The sequence below is a fragment of the Rhineura floridana genome, chromosome 22 (genome assembly GCF_030035675.1).
Source record: "Rhineura floridana isolate rRhiFlo1 chromosome 22, rRhiFlo1.hap2, whole genome shotgun sequence".
In the NCBI taxonomy this organism is placed as follows: Eukaryota; Metazoa; Chordata; class Lepidosauria; order Squamata; family Rhineuridae; genus Rhineura; species Rhineura floridana.
Genome location: NC_084501.1, coordinates 5347534 through 5369018, shown reverse-complemented (window position 1 = coordinate 5369018; position 21485 = coordinate 5347534). Strand labels below are relative to the sequence as shown.

The following is a 21485-nucleotide window of genomic DNA, read 5'->3' as shown; positions in this document are numbered from 1 at the left end:
CCCTGAGTGTTAGCAGACAGTGTAGCAGTACCTGAACTGCCTCCATGTTTTTGCAAGCAGGGGCTGTATTGCACTCGGTCTATGCTCACGTATTTCTGAGCCTTTCACCAGCATCTCAAAAGAAAAGAATGGTGACACCTGGAGCACATTCTTCTGTGAAGTTCTCTGGCACATAAATGGGAGTCGCACAAGAGAAACTCCCACTGGTTGAGTAAGTAGAGGTTGTGAGGGGTGCTGGGGTTTTCCACCTCAAGCACCAGCATGTCTCGGAGGAGCCCTGCATGGAGATTCATTTCATGGCTCTCACTTCTGAACCTGGGGCATTTTTGCTATCATTTATATTGTATCTCTGCAGCCCGAAGGGTTAGACTAGAATGCCAGTGACTTTCCCCCACAAATGTCTCCTGAGATGCACCCTTTTCAGCCTTTAACTGGAAAGGGCCCCACTCCTGATAATAAACCTTGCAACAAGCAGCCCTTCCAATTGGCTCTCTTGTGCTCTGCATCCATGTTGGGAAGGCCGTAGCTCAGTGGCAGAGCCCCTGCTTTTTATGGAAAAGTTCCCAGGTTCAATCCCCAGCATCTCCAAGTAGATGTCCCCTGCCTGAAACCTTGGAGAGCTGCTACGAGTCAGTGCAGACAATACTGAGCTAGATGGGTCAGTGGTCTGACTTGGTATAAGGTAGGTTCGAAGCCCTCCACTGCTTCAGAAGCAGGGTGTAGAATGAAGGGATAAAGAAGTAACTCCAGGGATCCAGGACTTTGAGGGGTCTTTCCTTGTTGCCTGGAGTCTTAGAACCCTCTAACACTCCCGGGACATCTGTACTCAGTTGTACAATTTTGCACCTTAAGAAAAATGCAAATTTTACAATGCTGTATAAGTTTCTGGAATCTCCAAACAATGGACTCTACCACTGCAAACACAACACCTTTTTTTGTGCACGTGAGTTGTTGGTTTTGCAGCTTTCTTTCCTTCTTTTCATTGATGTTTCCAAGGCCTTTATGGCTTCAGAGATAAATGCATCTTAAGGAAATAGAAGCCAGGAAGGAAAGGGGCCATCCCTGCCCCCAATAAAGCCTGCAGCAGTCAGAAATAGGGCAAAAATAGGCAGATATATGCAAATGTTCCCCATTTATACACATTGCAGAATTCCATCTTTCCTTGGTACAAAGTTTGGGTTTTACTTGGTGTGGAATTTTGATTTCCCCTTCAAGCTCTCCACACTCCCTGTTTTTAGAACATATATTATACACAGCTCTGCCCAGAATATTCACTTTTCTATTTCATCTCCTGCTTTCGAAACATTAACCGTTTGGGATTATTTCAGTAGCGTTCTTTCCTCCCCCCATTTTTTTTTTTTTGGCAAATTTTGTGAACCTTTTTTTAAAAAAAACCCTTTCCCTATTCAGAGCAATTGTGTGTGTGGCTGACAACACTCCACGCACACCGCCATTCACTGCTCTGATGAACTGCAAATCTAGACAAAATGCCATTCCCTCTGACAAAATATGATTCCCCTTCCCCCAAATCCTCCAGTCAAAGCAGCTCTCCTTTGATCAACCCATTCCCCGCCCCACCGCCCCAGGAGAAAGTCTAGCCCTGAGCCAGGCTGTGTTCCTGTTGCTGGAGGAACAGCAGCTGTGCTGAAGGTCAGGCCGCGCAGCTTTAGCCGTGGCGTCTCTGCACCAGAGGCATGGTTCCCAAACAGGGTAGAGGCCTATTGTGCAGCTGGAAGTCCCCCACCTCGGTGGCATGACCTGGACAGGGGGTTATCCTTTACCTGCCCCCACCACACCATGCCCGGGGCCCAGTGGCTGATTTCAGGTGCCAGCTTCAGTCTGGCACCTGATGTCACACATGTGAGGGTGGCTGGGGCAGCACACACAGGTTCTGTCCTCCAGTCCCGGGGAGCCAGGCTATACCACACTTTCCTCCAGCTCGTCCGCATTGAGGAAGGGTTCGAGCCTCTTGGCGTCACCCTCGGGAGCCGTACACTGCACCAGCATCCCATGGACCGACCGGCTCCTCTTGGTCCACTTAAAGCTGAAGCGCTTGGTGTAGCTGTAGCAGGAACTGGATGAGACGTCACCCAGGTCCAGGGAGCTGCTGCGCTTGGTCTTGGCAGAAGTGCCAGCAGGCCTCCAGGCCTCTCCCCCCACCCCATCTCCCGTCCTGTGCTCCAGCTGAGCAGCTTTGGCTCCCCGCATCCGCCGATGCTTTGGGCCCCGCACCTTGGGGGGCGTCCGCAGGGGGAGCAGGCCATTGGGGTGCCCGCCGTTGGTCTGTGAGTAGACATTGGTGACCTTAGGCAGGCTCCCGTGGATGCTGCCACAGACCTTGTACTTCACCATCATGACCACCGTGAAAACCAGCAAGGTGACCACGATGAGGCCTCCCACGATCACCGTCAGGGTCCCGCCCAGGAAGTGAGCGTGCAGTGAGTGGCAGTCTGGGTAGGCCTCCAATGTGGCAAACTGGGCACAGCCCAGAAGGTGCGTGGCTGCCAGGGATGTGGCCACATCATCAAAGATGGCCAAGACACACAGGTCGTAATCCACGCTGGGCACAAGGTGCTTGAGGAGAAAATGTCGGCTGGTGGTGGGGATAATCCTGCAGAGGGAGAAAGAAGGCATCAGTAGGCATTTCTTGGGCCACCAGACATTTATTACCACCCCTCTAATTCCCTTCCACAACCTTTTTATTTGAAACTCTATATTTGTTTGCTATGGAATGGGCCAAATTTCCTCACCAAAGCCACCCATGTAAATGGCTGCTACAGAGGAGAAGCCCTCTTATGTATCTGCAACCAACTAAAGAACAGGAAGAAGAGAGTAGAAATAAACGGACAGCTTTTGCAACAGAGGAAAGTATGAAGTGGGGTCCCCCAAGGCTGTCTATATTGGAACTGATGCTTTTTAACTTGTTCATGAATGATTTGGAGTTAGTGGTAATCAATGAGCCAAGTTTACTGAAGACACCAAATTGCTCAGGGTGGTTAAAACACTGAAGCATTGTGAGATCTCCAGAAATATCTCTCCAGATTGGGGGGGGATGGGCATTAATATGGTAGATGCAATTTAAGTGTAAAGTGATGCACCTTGGAGCAAAACATCGTAACTCCACATACACGCTAATAGGGGGTCTGAACCAGCAGTGATGGGTGCAGGAAAGAGATCTTGGGAGTGTGGTGAACAGCTCAGTGAAAACGTGGACCCAGTGCAGGGCAGCTCTAAAAAAATATATCCATGTTAGGGATTGTTAGGTATGGGATCAGAAATAAAACTGCTATTCTTAAGGCACACTGGAATTTCCATGGTGTGGCTGAGGTCGCCGTGCTGCAGGAAAGATATTGTAGAGCTGGAAAAAGTGCAGATAAAGACAACCATATAATGATCAGAGGGCTAGAGCAACTCCCCAACGAGGAAACAATTTTAGTTTAAAAGAAAAACATGGGGGGGGGGGAGACATAGCATAGGGTGTAAAAAATTATTGTTCCTTCTCATAATACTAAAGCCCAATGGGGTCATCCAGTGAAGCTGAAGGCAGACAAAAGGAAGTCTGTTTGCACACAATAGTTAAATAGTTAAGCTATGGAATTTGCATCCACCAGATATGGTGGTGGCTACCTATCAATGGCTACGAGCCACAATGGCTATGTTCTGCCTCCAGGATCAAAGAGGCATACCTCTGAATAGCAGTCACTAGTTGTCAGGAACGGGAGAGGGTTCTTGTGCTCATGTCCTGTTTGTGGGCTTCCAAGAGGCAACTAGTTGGGCCATATGAAACTCAGAACACTGGACTAGTTAGGGCAGCGTTTGGTCTGATTCACCAGCCAGGCTCTTCTTATGTTCCTGTCACTAACTAGATAAGAATCTCTGTTTTATACAGAAATATTAGGAAATCCCCCCCCCCCTGAAAAGCACTAGTAGAATCTGTGGGCAGGGCACCCCTGGAACCTTGGTGCCACAGACAATTGCCTGATTTGTCCCTGTGGTTGGGCCATCTCTGGGTTAGTAACAGTGAAGACCCTCAGAGATGAAGAACCTAACAGATGATGTGAAACGCCTAAGGCAGGCAGTGTGAAACCTCTGGACTGGCTGGGCCTGGGAGGGAGCCTGGCCTTTTTCTGCCCAGCCAGTGGAGCAAGACAGGGCTGGCTCAGGACATTTTGCTTCCTGAGGCAAAGGACAAGATGGTCCCCCCCTCCCCATTCCACATACAGAAGCCAACTAGACTTGGCAGTTGAATGTTACTTCAACACTGGTGGCCTAGCAGCACCTTCACGGCACCTGTGGCAGCAGGCTTGTTAAGTGTGGCCAAGACAGGACATGTAACATTAAACAGCTCCAAGAGATGGGAATGGCAGAGGGCGAGGGCAGGCTTAGGAACGGCCAGGAGGTTGCCCCACAGCATCTGCTGCCTGAGGCAGTCATCTCACTTTGCCTAATGGTAGGTCCTGGTCCAGCCCTGGCTGCAGGGAAGCAGCATTGGGGAACATCCTGTGCCCAATTGAACCTCTGGCCTGGGTGGTGACAAGGGAGAGGACCTTCTCAGTTGTGAGTCCCCATCTGTGAAATGCACTCTCCAGTGAGGTCCACCTGGCACCTTCGCTGGTGTCTTTTTCAGCACCGGGTAAACACTTATCTTTTTTCCTAGGCTTTTGATAAACTAAGATGATATAGTTTGTTATTAGTGTGCTACCAAAGTTTCCTGTGGCTGTTTTGGGGTTTGTTTTTATGGTATGATGTATTTATTTGTGTTTTTAGCAATGTTGTAAGTTGCTTGGAGACCTTCGGGTAACACGCAGCTAACAAATCTAATACATTATTGTTGTTATTATTTACAGGCAAGTAAAAAGGCAGCCTTTCCCCAACCTGACACTCTCCAGATCTTTAGCACAGTCGTATCATGCTGGATCTGATGGGAGCTGTAGTCTAAAACATCTGGAGGGCACCAGGGGGGAAAGGTTGTCATAGCCCATGTTCTTCCTGGTTTCCCCGGAGTGAATTCTCCCCTGAACGAAGAGTCAGGGTGCACTCCCCACTTCAGAGGTGAGGAGGGTGACTGCACTTTTAGGGTGATGGGTGCTTGGAAGGTTGTCCTCATCTCTCCCCTCTAAGTACTCAAACGCACACCAGTGTGTTGTGGCAGTCCTAGATTTGGGCCCTGAGGGGGAGGATCCAGCTGCCATCGCTCAGAGTGCTAAAAGGATGTACTCAGGCCCCAGCTGTTGCCAGAAGCTGATCTTAGGAGGGCCCAGGGAGGAGAATGTGAAGGAGAGGCTTCTTAAGGGACTTTGGGAGGCAAGCAGGAGAGCAAAACTGTTGCACCACAGAGAGGAGAATCATAGCATAGTAGAGTTGGAAGGGGCCTATAAGGCTATCAAGTCCAACCCCCTGCTCAATGCAGGAAACCTGGGAGGAAGCACTGAACATTGGCGCCTGGGCTTCTTGCAAATCCATGTGTACTGATATTGCTCTCCCGTGGAGGGGTATAAAAACAATCTGTGGCAATTAAAGCTAGTGTTAACTTTAAAGCTACCATTTGTCAAACTTCTTGCACTCTCTGCTGCCTTCTAAATTTAATTTACCTTTCCGCTCCCCTCCCCTGCACCCTGACCCCAGCACCAATCGCCTCTGTTCCGTACGCAAGTGAGCAGAGGCCCTGGGGTTCAGGGGCAGACAATGGGGCTATTGCTTTCCTGCCCTACTTGTGGGCTTCCCTAAGGCATCCAGATGACCTCTGTGGAAAGCAGGGGGCTGGGTTGGATTGACCCATGTTGGTTGGATCCAGGAACCAGACTCTCCTTGTCTTTCAATGCCTCCTTATGGGTGAAATGAAGATCCTAATGTGGTTGCTGTTTCGACTGATTTGTTTCAGTGACAGTCTTGAGTCTGTGGTCCTTATCATTGGTTATAATTCACCCCCCTGGACTGCTAAAGTGAAAATTCAAATCCAGATTAGACCACCAAATTAACAGTCTTGAGGAACCAAAGATGATAGTCACCCTGGAACAGTCAGATAAAATGTACCACTTTCCCAGAGGGTGTCTCATTTCAGGCCACACATGGAGGGGGAGTTGCACATTCGAATGCTCTTTTAAAGTTGCAGGGTGACCAACTTTAGAAAACAAGCATGTCAGGGACAAGAGTTCCCCTTTCCTTCTCCCACAGGGTAGATTGGTTTAAATAATAACTTACGATTTCAGATTACCTGAAAGACTGCTGGACCCTGTATAGATCACTTAGATCATCTAGGGAAATTCTACTTGTGGCACCGTATCCTACAGAGTATCACAGCGTGATGACCTGAAAATGGGCATTTTCTGCTGTTGCTCCTCTACTATGGAATGCCCTTTTCTCTGCCATACATGAAGCAGCAACCATCAGTTGCTTCAGACATCTTGTGAAACCTTATCTTTTCCCCCCCATCATTTTTACGATGCTTTTTACTGATGTGAGGTTGTAGTTTTGTTTTAATTATATTATTTGTTTTTATATTATGCACCACTTTTTAAGTTTTTAAAATGAAGTGGTTTGTAAATGCCTTTTATTTAATTATTTAATTCATTCATTCAAATGTTGCCTGGAAAAATACGGTTCAAATTAATGATTTCAATCAAGTTTCCCAAGTTGGAATCCGTACGTTTCCTCAACAAGCATGCATATTAATTTGTTGCTATAATAATTAATTATTATTGTTCAGCTAGATAAAACTGGTGTTCAGCCCTGGAACATCATTTAAACCCTTTGGCCATGCAGCCCATTTGCCTTTTGTGTGGCAGAATTATGCCTGCTAAATGACAGATTTCTGTTCAGCTGTCTCTGTACACATGCGAGAAACATCACTTACTTGAAAGTGAAGAGTACAAGGCTTACTTGGACGTAGCTCCGTTGAATAAAGTGGGACTTACTTCTGTCTAAATATGCACTCCTCCCCTCAAAAAAAAGATATTGTAGAGTTGGAAAGGGTTTAGAAAAGGGCAACCAGAATGATTGAGGGTATGGAGCAACTCCCCTATGAGGAAAAGTTGCAGCATTGGAAGCTTTTTAGTTTAGAGAAAAGATACGCAAGTGTCAACATGATAGAAGTGTATAAAATTGTGCATAGTGGCATAGAGAAAATGGATAGAGGAAAGTTTTTCTCCCTTTCTCATAACACTAGAACTCGTGGGCATCCAATGAAGCTGAATGTTGGAAGATTCAGGACAGACAAAAGAAAACCCTTCATGCAGCACATAGGTAAGCTGTGGAATTTGCTCCCACAAGAGGCCATGACGGCCACCAACTTGGATGGCTTTAAACGAGGATTAGATAAATGCATGAAGGCTATCAACGGCTACTGGCCATGATGGCTATGCTTCTGAACACCAGTTACAGGGGCAATATCCTTCTGAAGACCAGAAGAGGAGAGTGCTCTTGTGCTTAGGTCCCCTTGCAGGCTTTCCAGAAGAGGCATCTGTCTGGCTGCTGTAAAAACCACATGCTAGATTAGATGGGCCTTTGGACTCATCCAGCAGGACTCTTTTTATGTTCTTATAAGATTGGACTACAGTAGGGCCCCGCTTATACGGCGGGTTAGGGACCAGGCCCCCGCCGTAAAGCGGAAATCGCCGTAAAGCGGAACCCATTGACTTTTGATGGGTCACGTCGTGCAAAAATGACGCGAAGATGCTGCAAAATGGCAAAATCGGCTTTAAAATGGGGAATTTCCCGATTGAAAGCTGCTGCATCAGCGGAACGCCAGAAAGCGGAACGCCGGAAAGCGGGGCCCTACTGTATGAGCTTCCAGAAGCAAAAGTCAGTAGTTACTGGACAAAACAGTGTTTCTTTCTATAATGTTTGTAAAACAAAATATACTTAACTGTACATTCATCATATCAGAACTTGACTGCATGCTGTTGGGGTAACTTGTACTGTAGGCATTCAGATTTCCAGGTACTGTACATATTTTACTGGAGCTACAACAATTGGGTTTTAAAAAAATAGGATCTCATTGTAATCAGTCTTAATTGTTTTCATATCACCTTTTTTATTTCTCTGGCATGCTTCTACTCTTCATGTAAAGAAAGGTGTGTTTTTGTGTTGTGATTGAAGGAATCTGCAAAGCCTCCATGTGTCCAGGGAAAACGTTACCATTGGATCCCTCTGAATGTACAAGCCACCCTTTGCAGGGACTGAAAATGGGGCAGAGCCTTGTGCCTGTGGATGAAAAGGGAGCACAGGCTCCAACTGTTGAGGTGGGCATCTGTCTGCCACCTTCTGTTTCCCACCTCCCTGTACACCTCAGCCAGACCAAGAGAGGTGCATCTTAGCAACATGGGAACTTGCCACATGCTGAGACTGTGGCATGAGTCTCATGACCCATTCCTGGAGTGACAAGAACAAAGAGGAGGAGGTGGAATGGGACTTGGGGGAAGGCCCTAGTGACTTGCATTCAGAGGGGGTTGAGGGCAAAGAGCCGTTGTCAGTGACAGCTCCGCCCCCATAGCTCCAATTACAACTGAGGAGGCGCAGACGGATCAGGAGGCTGCCTCTTCACCTTCCCTTAACCCTCCCTTCCTCGCTCACCCCACCATCAACCGCCGCGCACCCCTCCTCCCGAGGAGGAGGACCTTGCTGAAGTGTTTCTGCCGCCATTGCCTCAGACAAGTGTGTAGCCTACTGCACCATAGGCTCGAAGGGTTCCCACTGCCCTGCCGAGGAGTGATGCACTCATGCAGACGCGCTCCTGACGACGACACTTTTCTCACGCAAGTAGAAGGAGCCCACCCACCCTTGTTTAAGGGTTGTAAGGGGGCGCGTCTAATTGCTGCAACAACATCCTAGCACTGTGTAGCCATATAGAGATGCTGAATCCTGTGTAAACTGTAAACTGATTCATGAAGCACTCTCGACTGAAAAAGCACATCTTCGTGTGCACACCTGACTTCAGTGGGTTTGGGCAGGACAGACAGACCCATTGGTCTGTCTAGCTCAGTACTGTCTACACTGACTGGCAGCAGCTCGACAAGGATCTTTCCCAGCCCTGCCTGGAGATGCCATCCAGGGTTGAACCTGGGGCCTTCTACACGCAAATCAAATACGTACTCTACCGCTGAGTTGCATCCCACATCCTGGACAGAGAGCTGTTCACAGCACATGTGTATGTCATGCTGTTTGCAGCCACACAGCGCGCTACGCCCTCCTTGTTCTCAGCTCCGCCATCACTTTGCTTCTCCTCAAGCAGCTTCCTGCCCTAATATTCCTCCGACTTCCCTGGCTACGAGAAGTGGCAGAGAAAAGCAAAATGGGGGAGGGAGGGGAAGTGTTCAGCATCTGCACAGTGGCCAACCTGATGCCACAGAGTGGATCCCCCAAGCAGAGCATGAGCCCAACTGTGAGCAGAATAATAAGGGTGAGGTTATTCCAAAGTTCCTTTTCGCACTAGGGAGGGGGGCTTCATGAGCACTTTGTCTGGCTGCATAGTAAGTTGAGGGTCTGCAAGAAAGCTCTGATGCTTTGAGATGGAGAGAGTGAAATGAAGGGCCCTTGGCCCACCTGTCAAACAGCGTAGGAGAAAGCAGTCAAGGGGCCTAATGAGAGTCCCTTGGAATGGGGGCCTATTCTGGGGAACCCCGATTCACCTCCCCAGGTGATCTCATCACGCACTCCTTACCTGTAAATGAGAGTGTCATCCACAGTGCAGTTGTATTGGATCTGGTACATCCACGCTGCATAGGCTGACTTGTCAGTTACCCAGTGCACCAGCACCGAAGTGGCTGTCACATCAGACACCTCCACTCTTTTCTCGGAGCCTCCCTCAGTGGCATTGGTTGACGTTTTGGCTGAAGTGGCAATGTCAGATGAGCCAGGGTCCTGTTGGAGCACAGTGATGCTGCCATTCCCCCGGTGAGGCAAAGGGATGATTTTGAGGTCCACGATGGCTGTAGACTCCCCTGCGGCATTGATGGCAATGCAGGTGTAGGTCCCATCGTCCCGGATGGTGGTCACCAAGATGTCCAGGGTGCCGTTGTGGAATGACATGGTCCTGGAGGAGTTGGAGATGATTTTGTCATCGGGGGAGACCCAGTGGATCACCGGCTCAGGGTCCCCAATGGCCCGACACCTCAGGGTGGCCCTTTGGCCCTCTAAGATCCAGAGCTTGTGGGTGTGCCGGGTAATGAGGGGGGGTTCGCAGGTGAACTCCTCCTCAGGAATTGACCAGAAATAGCGACCCGCCACCTGCGGAGGAGAGGCACAGGTCTCCATGTCATCCTCCCGCACCAAACGACGCAACCACAGCAACTCACAGTTGCAATGCAAGGGATTCCCTCCAAAGCTTAGCACAATGGTGGAGGTATAGGGGGTCGGGCTGATGACCCCAACCTGAGAGCGGGCAAAGAGTGGGTCGGGGGGCAGTGTGTAAAGGCGGTTAGAGGTCATATCCAAACGGGAGAGCTTGTAAAGCTCAGCAAAGGTCCCTTCCAGGATGAAATCAATGAGATTGTGGTCCAAGTTGAGTGTGTGCAGGCAGAGCATCCCCTGGATCCCTTCCCATGGGACATGGTGCAGGTTGTTGTAGGACAAATCCAGGTCCTCCAGGGTCAACAAGAAGTCATCAAAAGCGGCCACCGAGATGTCCACCAACTGGTTGTTGTTCAGAATGAGATGCTGAAGGTTAAGCATACCCCGCAAGGCCTCTTCCCTGATCTCAGTCAGCCGGTTGCCATCCAAGTGGAGTGAACGGAGGCTCTCTAGGTCCCCAAAGGCAAAGGGGCGGATGGTGTCAATGGTATTCCGAGACAGAGTTAGATCCACAAGGCCTGTCATGTTCAGGAAGTCCAGTGGCTCGACAACCTGGATGAAGTTGTCAGCCAGGCGCAGCTCCACTGTCCGCCGGTCAATGTTGGGTGGGATGAAGAGTAACCCCTTGTTGGCGCAGAGCGTGCTGAGGGACTCAGAGAGGTTTTGGCACACGCAGTGGAAGGGGCAGCCCTCAATCTGAGCCAATGTGCTCCCCACCATCAGCAGCTGGACCAGCAGCAGCCTTTCCATGGTAGATGGCATGGCAGGCCCTGGAGAAGTCAGTGGAAGAGAAAGAACTTTAGACTGATGACTACATGAAATGGGACTTTGTGTTTTATGCATGTTTATTTACATTTTTTATTAATTTTAGAACATACTTGCCAATCCATCCAATTAATTTGGGGAAGGGCTGTATCTCAGTGCCAGATCATCTGCTATACATACAAAAGGTCCCAGGTTCAATCCCTGGCATCTCCAGGTAGAGCTGGGAAAGAACCCTGTCTAAAACCACGGAGAGCTGCTACCAGTCAGTGTAGGCAATATGGAGCTAGACAGACCAACAATCTGACCCAGTAGAAGGCAGCCTTCTATTTAAATCAAGCCTTTATTCATAACCATCTGGACTAGAAGCTTATGAAAGATGACAGAAATGATGTAATAGAGCACCTCCAGGTAGGGTTCCAAGAGACCCTTGTCTGAAACCCTAGAGACCTGCTGCCAGTCAGTGTAGGCCATACTGAGCTAGGTGGACCACGGGTCTGATTTAGTATAATGCAAGCTTCCTATATTCCTGTATATTCCTAATGTTAAACAATTTTATCACACAAAAATCTTTCAGATTCTTTTAATGTCCTAACATTACCTTACTTTCAACATAAGAACATAAGGAGAGACTGCTGGATCAGGCCAGTGGCCCATCTAGTCCAGCATCCTGTTCTCACAGCGGCCAACCAGGTGCCTGGGGGAAGCCCGCAAGCAGGACCCGAGCGCAAGGACACTCTCCCCTCCTGAGGCTTCCGGCAACTGAACATATCCCTTGCCATTTGAATCCTCCTAATCATTCATATTTATTTTGCATAGCTATCCACCATCCATATTTCCATGTGCAGAGTGAAGAGGTAATCAAATAAGCAGGACAGCCTGAGCAAGGAGAAAAGGAGAGATAAATGGAAAGGGGGGGGGAGGGAGAAGGCACACGAGATGACAATGGAGATTGGTGGCTCCGATGTCAGGGGGGCAGTGAATCCGCTCCGAGTAGCTCCCTGATGATCCCCCTATTACACAAATATCTGTCACATATCTGTGAGCTAGCTGCCTCATCTGCACATATGCATCTAATCTCCTGTTTCTTGGCCACACTGCAGCATGATGGGATGCTGGGGGAAAGTGTATTGCCCACCCTTCACCCAGATGTCCCAGGGAAGGTTAGAGCATGTGAACAGCAAACAGAATGTAGGTGCGGGTGTCAGGGCAGGAATCCAGGGCTCCACTCAGCAGAATGAGCAGGAGGGCCCCCAAACACAACCGGAGGAGAGGGCTGACGACATTTTCAAGTAAGTGGAGTAATAAGTTTTACCATCTGAAGCAGGGTTAGCCAGCCTGCTCCTCTCCAAATGTGGTTCATCTCCAAATAACATCAGACCCAAAAGCCAGCATGGCCAGTGGTCAGGGATTATGGGTGTTGTAGTCCACAGCATCTGGAGGGCCCCAGCTTGGTTACCCTGATCTAAAGAGACCTCTGGCTGGCCTGCCCCCCTTCCAGTGGGAACTCCTCAGGAGGGAGGGATATGTCTGTGATGAGAGATGCACTCAGCCTCCAAGGATATTTCCAGCATTCAAGTCCTCCCCTCACCCATCCTAATGACCAGCAGGGCTGTGGAGTCGGTACGCCAAACCTTCGACTCCGACTCCTCGATTTTTCTACTGTCCGACTCCGACTCCTTCATAAATGGCAAATGTATATTAACTAGTAATAACAAATTTACTGTAGTAAAATGGTAGCACAAGGCATTCCATCACCACCACGTGAATCATCAGGCTAGACTGACAGAACATAAAATATACTTATTTGATTAAAATTTCTGAACCAGAAAACTTTCCTAAATTTCTGTGAAAGTTTTTATTTTGAAGTTTTACTAGAAATTTAGGTCTGGACAATTAAAGTGGATTAAAGAGCTCTCGTGCAACAATTCTGCTTTTTTTAAAAAAAGCCATACATCCTCCCTGGAAACAAATGAGAAGGAAAGCTCAGGAAAGAGTGGATGTTGTATAGCCTCCGCATAAACATTGTGCGAAGAAATCAGAGTGAATGCTCTATTGAGGTTGTCTGGAGGGGAAAAAACCCTTCTTGCAATACAACTCCCTTCTTTTTCGTTTTGTCTCCCTACTTAAGCTTTGCCTGATTGAATAAGCACCTTCCAAAAGCATCTAGTCTTTGCAGTCTCTCTCTGATTCCGGTATGAAAATTGGCAGGCGGTGCTCTGCAAGGCACATTTTGAGAGAATAGGTGTGGGAGGAAGGGAGGAAGGGAGATCCTCCAGCTATTTACTGTGTTAGTCTCATTTGGCCTTTGTGGGGCGTTTAATGTGTTGTCTAGAGTTGCTAGCACTGACATTCTTTAGGGTTTGGCTTCCTTCCTTGGTTCTAGAACAGCCTTCCCAACTCAATGGCTTCCAGGTGCTGTTGCTAATCCCGTGAGCCCCAGCCAGCACAATGGGAGTTATAGTCCAAAAAAGCTGGAGGCCACCACGTTAGGGAAGGCTGTTCTAAATGTTGAAATGGGGAAGAGGATTTCTCTCTAGCATGTAAATGCATGCATGCACCAAAGCAGCATGCACCAAAGCAGCATGCAATGCGCAGCCTGCAGCTGATGAAGTGTATCTTGAACTCTATATATATTGTGGGGGGGAGGACAAAACCCATTCATTCAGTCACTCTCATCTATCTTTGTTCTTTGGATTAAACACCTTCCTGGCTTTTCAGTTGCTGGAAGATGAGCAAGATAGGAGTAAACAGACACACGCCCTGGGCTCCTACTGGAAGGGTGGGATATAAATCTAATAAAATAAACACACACACAATGAGTGGAATTAAGGCATCAGTGGTCTGAAATTTGTGGCAAATTTGGGAGAGCAGTCTTTGCTATGAGAATTGTGGTGCCACAAACATGCCCTTATTTCCATTTATGAAAGGGTGGAGGAACTCTGTGTGTGTGTGTGCGTGTGTGTGTACATGTGAGCAAGCAAGTTGGACTAGTCACTTTCCCAGGACATGGGAGTGGGGGGGCTACGGGGCCAGGCACACATACAGCCAGGCAGGGGATTACAGGTTCTGTGTTGTCTCGGCAACCAGCTGCTTCAAGAGACTGAGCAAAAGTGTGCACTCTGTTTGGCCCCGCTTGAACCAAGGCAAGTTTTCCATCCCTCATTCATCTCTCGACTGTTGATAACCAAAGATAAGCTAACATCTGCACAGTGGGTGGAAGAGAGAACCAGAGTATAACCAGAGTCTGAGCTCAGCCCTGCAACAGAGTAATAGAAGGCTACCACTGAGCATGTACAGAGTGCTTATGGTTGTCACCCTATTTTGCTGTCCTTAACAAGCGACTTGACAGCAACATTTGAGCAGGTGTGGAGAACAGGATGGGGTGCGAGGTCGGTCAGGCTTCTCAGGTCCTATTCCATGTCCTTTGGCCCCTGGTTTCCTGTTAGTGGGATCCTAGTTGGTCAAATCTTGCTAACCAGGGTCCCCTGCTCTAACCCATTAACCCTGATTGCTTGCTTGCAGCATTTATACCCTGCCTTTTAGACAAAGGGGCTCTCAGAGTGGCTTACAAAAATTCGTTCTCCCTTGAAGTGTGTGTTTCAAGTGCTCCCTTGACCAGGAACTTCCCCGATGGATCCATAAGCCTCTCAAGCCTTAGCTCCCAGTCTGCAAAATGGAGATAAGAATGCCAGGCTTCCTTTCAGGACTGTTGTCAGAAATGCTGAAGTGATGTGTGTGCAGTCCTTTGAACACCCAGAGTGTGCACCCTAGATGCTCTGCAAGTCTTACGATGTTGGGCACCCTCGTGGTTTGGAAACTGATTGCCAGAAAAGCACATGGCCAATAAATTGGATGCCTAGAGACAGTAATAATAAGGAGTATTCCTGGGGCCTTTCTCCCCCACCCAGGGAAAGGGTGTGTGCCAACAGGATCTGGGCATCTTTACAGCACAAGAACTTGGCTTCCAAGGCTGTCCTAAAGCAGGCTTTGTGGCCAAACAAAGATCTCGATCTGCCTATCACGCCCTGCCCATTGAGAGTGGGGCTCTGCATGATCATGCCAGATTGGCAGGCAGGCGCAAGGCCTGGACTGATCCAAGTATGTCAGGGATGGAAGAAAAAGAGGGTCACCTGCGCAAGAAGATGCAAGTTTCTCATGAGACACACAGCCAGCCATTGGCTTGCCAGATCCAAGGGTGGAATGTCAGACCCAGCCCCTACGGGAGCCTTAAATGCCACACAAGTGTGGGTAGATGTGCTAGGAACTCACCCCAAGCCCAGTCAAAAGCTTCTCCTTGATTAAGCAAGATTGACTCAAAGTTTCTAAAAGAGAGGCCTGCTTGGCATAGCCTTTGGGCTTGGAGCAGCAAGGAAGCTCTTCAAATCCTGGAACTGGGAGAGACAATAATGGTCATCTAGTCCAACCCCTGATGTGACTATAAAGGGATGGAAGGAACATGTGCTTGGACCTGAGCTCCTCTGCAGAAGGGCAGGATATAAATGTGCCTGTAGCTGTTCCTCTCTGTGCTGTTTCCCTTTTACCTTTTCCCACCCCAACCTAATTTTATATTGTAAGCTTGATATGGGCAGAGCCTGTTTTTGTTTTCCTTTCATTCCTCTCCAAAGCAGCCTTCTCCAGCCTTGCACCCTCCAGCAGTTTGGGTGCAGCTCCCATAAGCCCCAGCCAGCACAACTCCCATGATGAGCCCCAGCATCCAATGGCCATGCTGGGTGGGGATGATGGGAATTGCAGTCCAAAACATCTGGAGGGCACCAGGTCAGCAAAGGCTTCTGTAGAGTGCCGTGTGTATTGATGCCTCAATGCAAGTAATGAAAAGGTCAACCATTGGTAATCTTTTTTCCAGTCCTTGTCTACAACATTTTGCATCCGTTTTTGCAGAAAAGAAGCTCAGGCGAAGAGTTCAAGCTGAACGGCTTGCCCTAAACTACCCAGCAAATCTATTCCCTGAATCAGGACTTTGAACCAGTTACCTGCCACACTGGCTTACCTCTTTGGCCTGCTTCAGATTGACTTGCCGTTTCTGTGTTTCTAGGCTGCACCACTTCAGGTGGTTGCTGTGGGATTGCATGTTTGATTCTCCATACCAAAACGAAAAATCCCCAGGATACTTATTTTGTGGCATGTCTGGGGAAGGCTGACAAGAACCTTTCCCTCCAGTGTTCCAGTTTCCTTTTTGTTTGGGGGTTTTTTTGTCCAGAGGCACATTCAGACAGGTCTGAAATGGTATAGCTGAGGCCCCAAACTCCTGTACATAGGAAGCTGTCTTCTTATACTGAAAGTGGCCCAATCTGACTCAGTAATGGCTACGCGACTGGCAGCGGCTCTGCAGGGTTTCAGACATGGGTCTTTGCCAATCTCACATTATCATGCCTGGGATTCTCCCTGCAAAGGAAGTACCTGATTACTGAGTGCTACAACTCTTCCCACAGAATTAGCACGTCAGGAAGAAGGGTTCTGACCAAGTTATCTCCCTAACATGCTGATTTTCTGTGTGCAGGAATTTGTTCATCTTTAAGGTTCAGTTATCTGATTTAAGAACTAGGCTCTGGTTCCTGTCGCATGATTGGAATGTGGGCCTAGTTGGAACAAGGCAAGAGACCACCAGGGATGGGGTAGAGAGCTTGGCAGGAATCCGGGGTTCTATCCCACATCCTGCAAAGGCAGTGAAGTTTAGTCAATGGGAGATTAGGATGCCTGTATTCTTGGCATCTCTATGGGAGGGGAGGATGGAAAGGAATCTGGCAAGCAGATCCATGAGCAAAATCAACTAGGGAAGGTTGTCTTTGTTCCCGGGCCCATCTCCACCAGTGACCGAGAGTCTGGCACACCTTCAGAGTCACGCAGAGCTCTTCAAGCTGCTGTCCTCCCGACTGGCAAAGAATACTTTGTCATTCAAAAGTTTTCATGCTTCCTATGTGGTAAGGAGCCAGACTAATAAGAGATCCTGTGCCTATGTTTATTCCTCAGTGACAGCAGCAGCGGCAACCTCTCGTCTCTGCCTGCTGTGATTTGGTAGCTACAGAGTCGTCATCTGGGCCTGCGGCAGTGCTCTGTAAGACACAGAAGCTGAGGCGGATGTGCAACCTGGCATCTTCGTTGCCTCCTGTGTGTGTTTGTTTGGGCCCTGGATGGTTGGGGCTAGAGGACGTGAGAGGGACCTGAAAATGGTCTCCTAAATGGCCAGCCTTATGTGCATTTTGCCTTTGGTATGTGGCTAAGGAAGGGATGCATTTGGAGTGTTTAATGCATGCACCAGCACATTGGTATGTTCGGTCCAGCAGTGTGCGCGCACATCTGTGTGCCTTACCACCCCCAAAACCTGCCACCTATGAATTTTTCACTGCTCCAAGATACAGTGATGGGCTTTGAAAGGGGATGAGATTAAAATGCAGGGAGGTCTATCAACAGCTACTTGTTGCAGTGGTTAGGTGGGACCTCCAGTCTCCCTCTGAGTGCTTAGAATCATAGAATCGTAGAGCTGGAAGGGGCCTATAAGGCCATGGAGTACAACCCTGTACTCAGTGCAGGGATCCAACTTAAAACATCTCCAACAGGTGGCTGGGGGAAGAAGCACTCAGGGAGGGTTATTCCTGGCATGCCTGGGCTGGGTGGGTGTGTTTGTGCAGTTTCCGGGACCATATGATGGGCTGTTGCAGTCAGGATGCTGGACTTAAAAACGAGCTTTTGGTCGCAACGAGGAGGGCTTTGTCCCCATGGGTGATGGGAAGGAGCTCCCCCTTGCCCGAGATCCTGGGGAGCCTCTGCCAGTCAGAACAGACTAATCCTAGGCTGAGTGAACCAAACTGAGTCTGGCTCAGAATAAGGGCCCTTCCAACCTTTCTGTGTTCTACCTCCAGTTATGAAAGGGGAGCCTGGAGCCTGGGAAGAGAGATGCAAGGTGAAAAAGAGGACTGGATAGAGCCACCTGATTTATAATTCCTCTGGAAACAATTTGTGATTCCCATGCTGGTGACAGCTAAAGGGCATTGTGGAAATGGAGACTACTGGGAAGTGATCTGGTCATTGGAATGGGGAGTGAGGGCAGAGGAGCAGCGAGGAACTCTCTGCCCTCCAGCTCAGAGGAAGGAGCCAGGTCGGGTGGGTGTCACTGGCTGCCAGGACTCCTGGGTTCCACTCCTAGCCTTGTGAAGGAAACGGAAGCTAGAAGTAAGGGAGACCCTGGGCAGTGGTCTCCTGGATTCTTTACTGCCAGCTCTGGGGGGGGGGTGTCCCTCCTCCCAACCAAACCTCAGAGGTAAATGTGGATTTCGGTCTGAGTTTAGAGTGTTGCTTATGCAGCTGAGCTTGGCTGATGCAGCCCATGGAAAATCTGCTCTGCCCCTCCCTCTGTCCCTCCCCCCCTTTCTTCAGGGCACTCCCTTCTCTGCTCCAGGCCGAAGTGCCGGGCCTTGCCAGGGGCACAGCAAGACCTCCTAGTGTCTGAGTCAGGAGCAGCCGCTCACTGCACTGGTTGGGGATGGGGAGGGAATGGAGGAGAAGGGTGGCCGGGAGGTGAATCATTGGAAGCTGGCTGGTCCCTCCCTCCCCCATGAGCATCTGCTTCTGTTCCCTGAGGGACCCCTCCAGGATTGAAATCAAGATGGAAAGAGAAAGGTCAGATGAGAGTAAGTGTGTGTGTGTGAGAGAGAGAGAGAGTGAGAGAGAGAGAGAGAGTCCACCATTTCCATCACAATGCAAGTTTCCCAGCTCTTTCCTGCTTATCGAAAAGGAAAGGGGGAGACTGAAAGGAGTGGGGAGAATCAATGGGAGAGGGGGAGAGGTGTGGGGAGAAAAAAGAGTCCTCTTTTATTTTCAGAAGCCTTTCCTGGGTATGTAGCATATCCACTTAAAATGGGCCTCTGCTTCCCCTCTGCAAGACCAGTGCATCCCACTGATATTTTCTTCCATCACTCCTTATTACCCCCTTCTCCCCCCCAAAAAACCCCTGCAGTCCCCATCTGCAGAACATTAGTCACTCCATAGTCCCCTCTCCGAGAGGCATCACTGCCTTCCCCGGAACCACAGCTACACCCCTCCCCAAACACACATCATACCTCCACTCCACATCCCAGATGCCTTTTTACCTTCTCCTCAGTATCTCAGAGCCCCCGAGAGCAGCTGCAGCCATCCTCCATCTCTCCACCTCCAAGCCATCTGCCTCTTGCTCAGGCCCGCCTAGCCAGATCACGGCCCTGAGGGGCACCCCCTAAGCCCTCTGCTCCTCTGGATGCCATGGAGGGATGCTCGGCCACTGTGCCCACTTGCCTGCATGGCTGCGTTGCAAGCAAAAGTTCAGCATGGCTGGCAGCGAACCATCCTTGCCCCCCCCCCAGCCAAAGGAATCAGGAAATGGTGCAGCGCTCAGGCAGACGCAGGGAGGGCATCTTCCCTCAGTGGCACCTTCCTCAGTGGGAGCTGTCTAGGACTCAGGATCCTCTTTACTCCAAGGTTCTCTGCTCTTTGACCCTGTTCACTCATCAGGACTCCTGGGCCGGTCCAGCCTGAAGGGATTCTTGTATCCAACCCTTCCCAAAGTCTTAGGCTCCAGATCCTGCCAAGGCGGCAGGTTCCAAAATCAAATGCCTGGGTTCAGTCTGTTGTGTGCTCAGGTTCCAGTCGCTGTTGTAGGATCCTGAGTGCACCCCCTGCCTGTCCTTCCAGCCCCCTTCACCCCTCAGGACTCCTAGGTTCCATTCCAGACAGTGTTGGGCTTCCAGGCAGGGCTAGATCCCTTGCATTTCTGAATTCCAAGGTTCTAGATTCTCCAGAACAGGTTCTACATGGCCCATTTCTGATCTCTCCCTCACTTTTCTGGATTCCTTGGTTCTCGATCCTTGGGGTCTTGAAGAATTGAGAGCAGCAGCAGCCGAAATTCCAGATTCTAGTTCCTTGTTCCTGCCAAGAAGTTGGGATTCCACCACTTCCTCTTGCGATTCTTGCCCTTCTAGGTGTCCAACCTTTGGATTATATTTCAGTTGTGTGCACCCCAGAGTCCCACTCTACTGGATCCCTGGCAGACGGGCCATTGGATACTAGATCGTTTTGCTTGGCTTTCTGTCCCTTGGGGTCTGGACATCTCCATTAGAGGCTGGGTTCCTTCTCCACACCCCTTCCCCAGGATTTGGACCCTTTCTGTATTGGCACGTGTGGTATCATTCCTGGCACCTTCAGAGATCTAGGACTCCCAGGGATCAAGCTGTGACCCTTGCAGGAATAAAATGCCCTTAAGGTGCCCCCAGATCCTGTTTCTTCGGCAGATCTCCGGCCCCTCTTTTCCTGCGGGACTCCTGGGTCTTCCCAGAGGCTCTTTGTCTCTATCTGTCTTCCTGGTGGTTCGGCAAGGGTCTGGATGGGGCTGAACAGGAGTCTACAACCTGTGCTCTCTCAGATCCAGCCCAGTTCGGCCTCTCTGTCGAGTCTCTTCCCCACCAACCGCAGCCACCACCAGCCCTCCCGACCGAAGCAGCCTTGGCTGCCGAGCTGACAGTGCCTCAGCTGGGCTCCTCCTCTTCCAGTGGCCCAGCTCCTCCTTCCCAAGCTCTGATTGGGGCGGGGTGGGGGGGAAAGAGGGAGGGAGTTGCCTGTGCCAGGTCTTTGAAGCAGCTACAAAGGAGCCTCCCTCCCTCCTCCCCAGGATTGATGGGACAGAAAGAATATTGGAGCAGCTATTCAAGAGCCAGATTTGGAGAGGGAGGCATCCTTTGCTTCTCTGTAATTGGGGAGGAGGCAGTGTTAGCCGTTTCCCCACTGTGTTAGGAAAGGCAATCTGTTGTTGTTTTTCACATCAGCTTCCACCCTTTGTGCTTTTTAAGTGTGCTTACTACATATGCTGGATTTCAGATATGTTCTTATGGGCATCTTCACCTTTCATTGGAGTCCCTGTTTCCTTCCTCCCCCGCCCCCAGGCTACAAACCATCAGAATCAGCAGAAGGGAAGGGAGCAGAGAGCAGACTTGGTCCTCATCCCGTCGTCCTGGGAGACTGTTGCTAGGAGGCAGGATTGCCAAGAGTGGGGCGTTACTGGGGGATGATGATGGGGTCCCTGAGGAGTGAAAAGGGGGGCTCTTTCTGGTTCTAAGGGGGGGAGGAAAGGGACTTGCACCTGCAGCAAGGAGAGTGGGTGGTGGGACACAGAGGACACACATTAATAATGAAATCTGCTATTTTTATTTCATTTTTAAAAAAACACATATACGGGCAGACATTACCTTGCTATTGATGCTCCAAAAGATGACCAAAAAAACAGTTTCTCAATAAATATGCTTGTTTGTAGTCTTGCAGTTTCTTTCCAAAGGATACCTGTAATTCAAGCCTGTGCATGATGACTCAGAAGTTAGTCTTGCTGTGTTGAGTGGAGTTACTCCCAAAAACGTCTGAACAGAATGGGAGCCTTACAGTGCAATCTTAAGCAT

At 49.5% G+C, this 21485-nt stretch overlaps 2 protein-coding genes across 13 annotated transcripts in view; one reads left to right on the top strand and one right to left on the bottom strand.

Moving 5' to 3' along the window:
- PC (pyruvate carboxylase) overlaps nucleotides 1-21485 on the top strand; it is a 328935-nt gene that overhangs the window by 272893 nt on the left and 34557 nt on the right. The window lies entirely within an intron of this gene.
- Nucleotides 1134-20542, bottom strand: LRFN4 (leucine rich repeat and fibronectin type III domain containing 4). Of its 3 annotated transcripts, none has more exons than XM_061606808.1 (4): nucleotides 19128-20542; nucleotides 9659-11057; nucleotides 7866-7961; nucleotides 1134-2611 (listed from the first exon to the last, which is right to left on the bottom strand). In XM_061606808.1, exons 1-4 carry the CDS (start codon nucleotides 19138-19140, stop codon nucleotides 1918-1920), a joined length of 2202 nt encoding a protein of 733 aa, XP_061462792.1. In that variant the 5' UTR covers nucleotides 19141-20542; the 3' UTR covers nucleotides 1134-1917. The 3 variants fall into 3 exon arrangements, with proteins under 3 accessions (XP_061462792.1, XP_061462793.1, XP_061462794.1); XM_061606809.1 differs by having other exon boundaries at nucleotides 19158-20542; XM_061606810.1 differs by lacking the exon at nucleotides 7866-7961.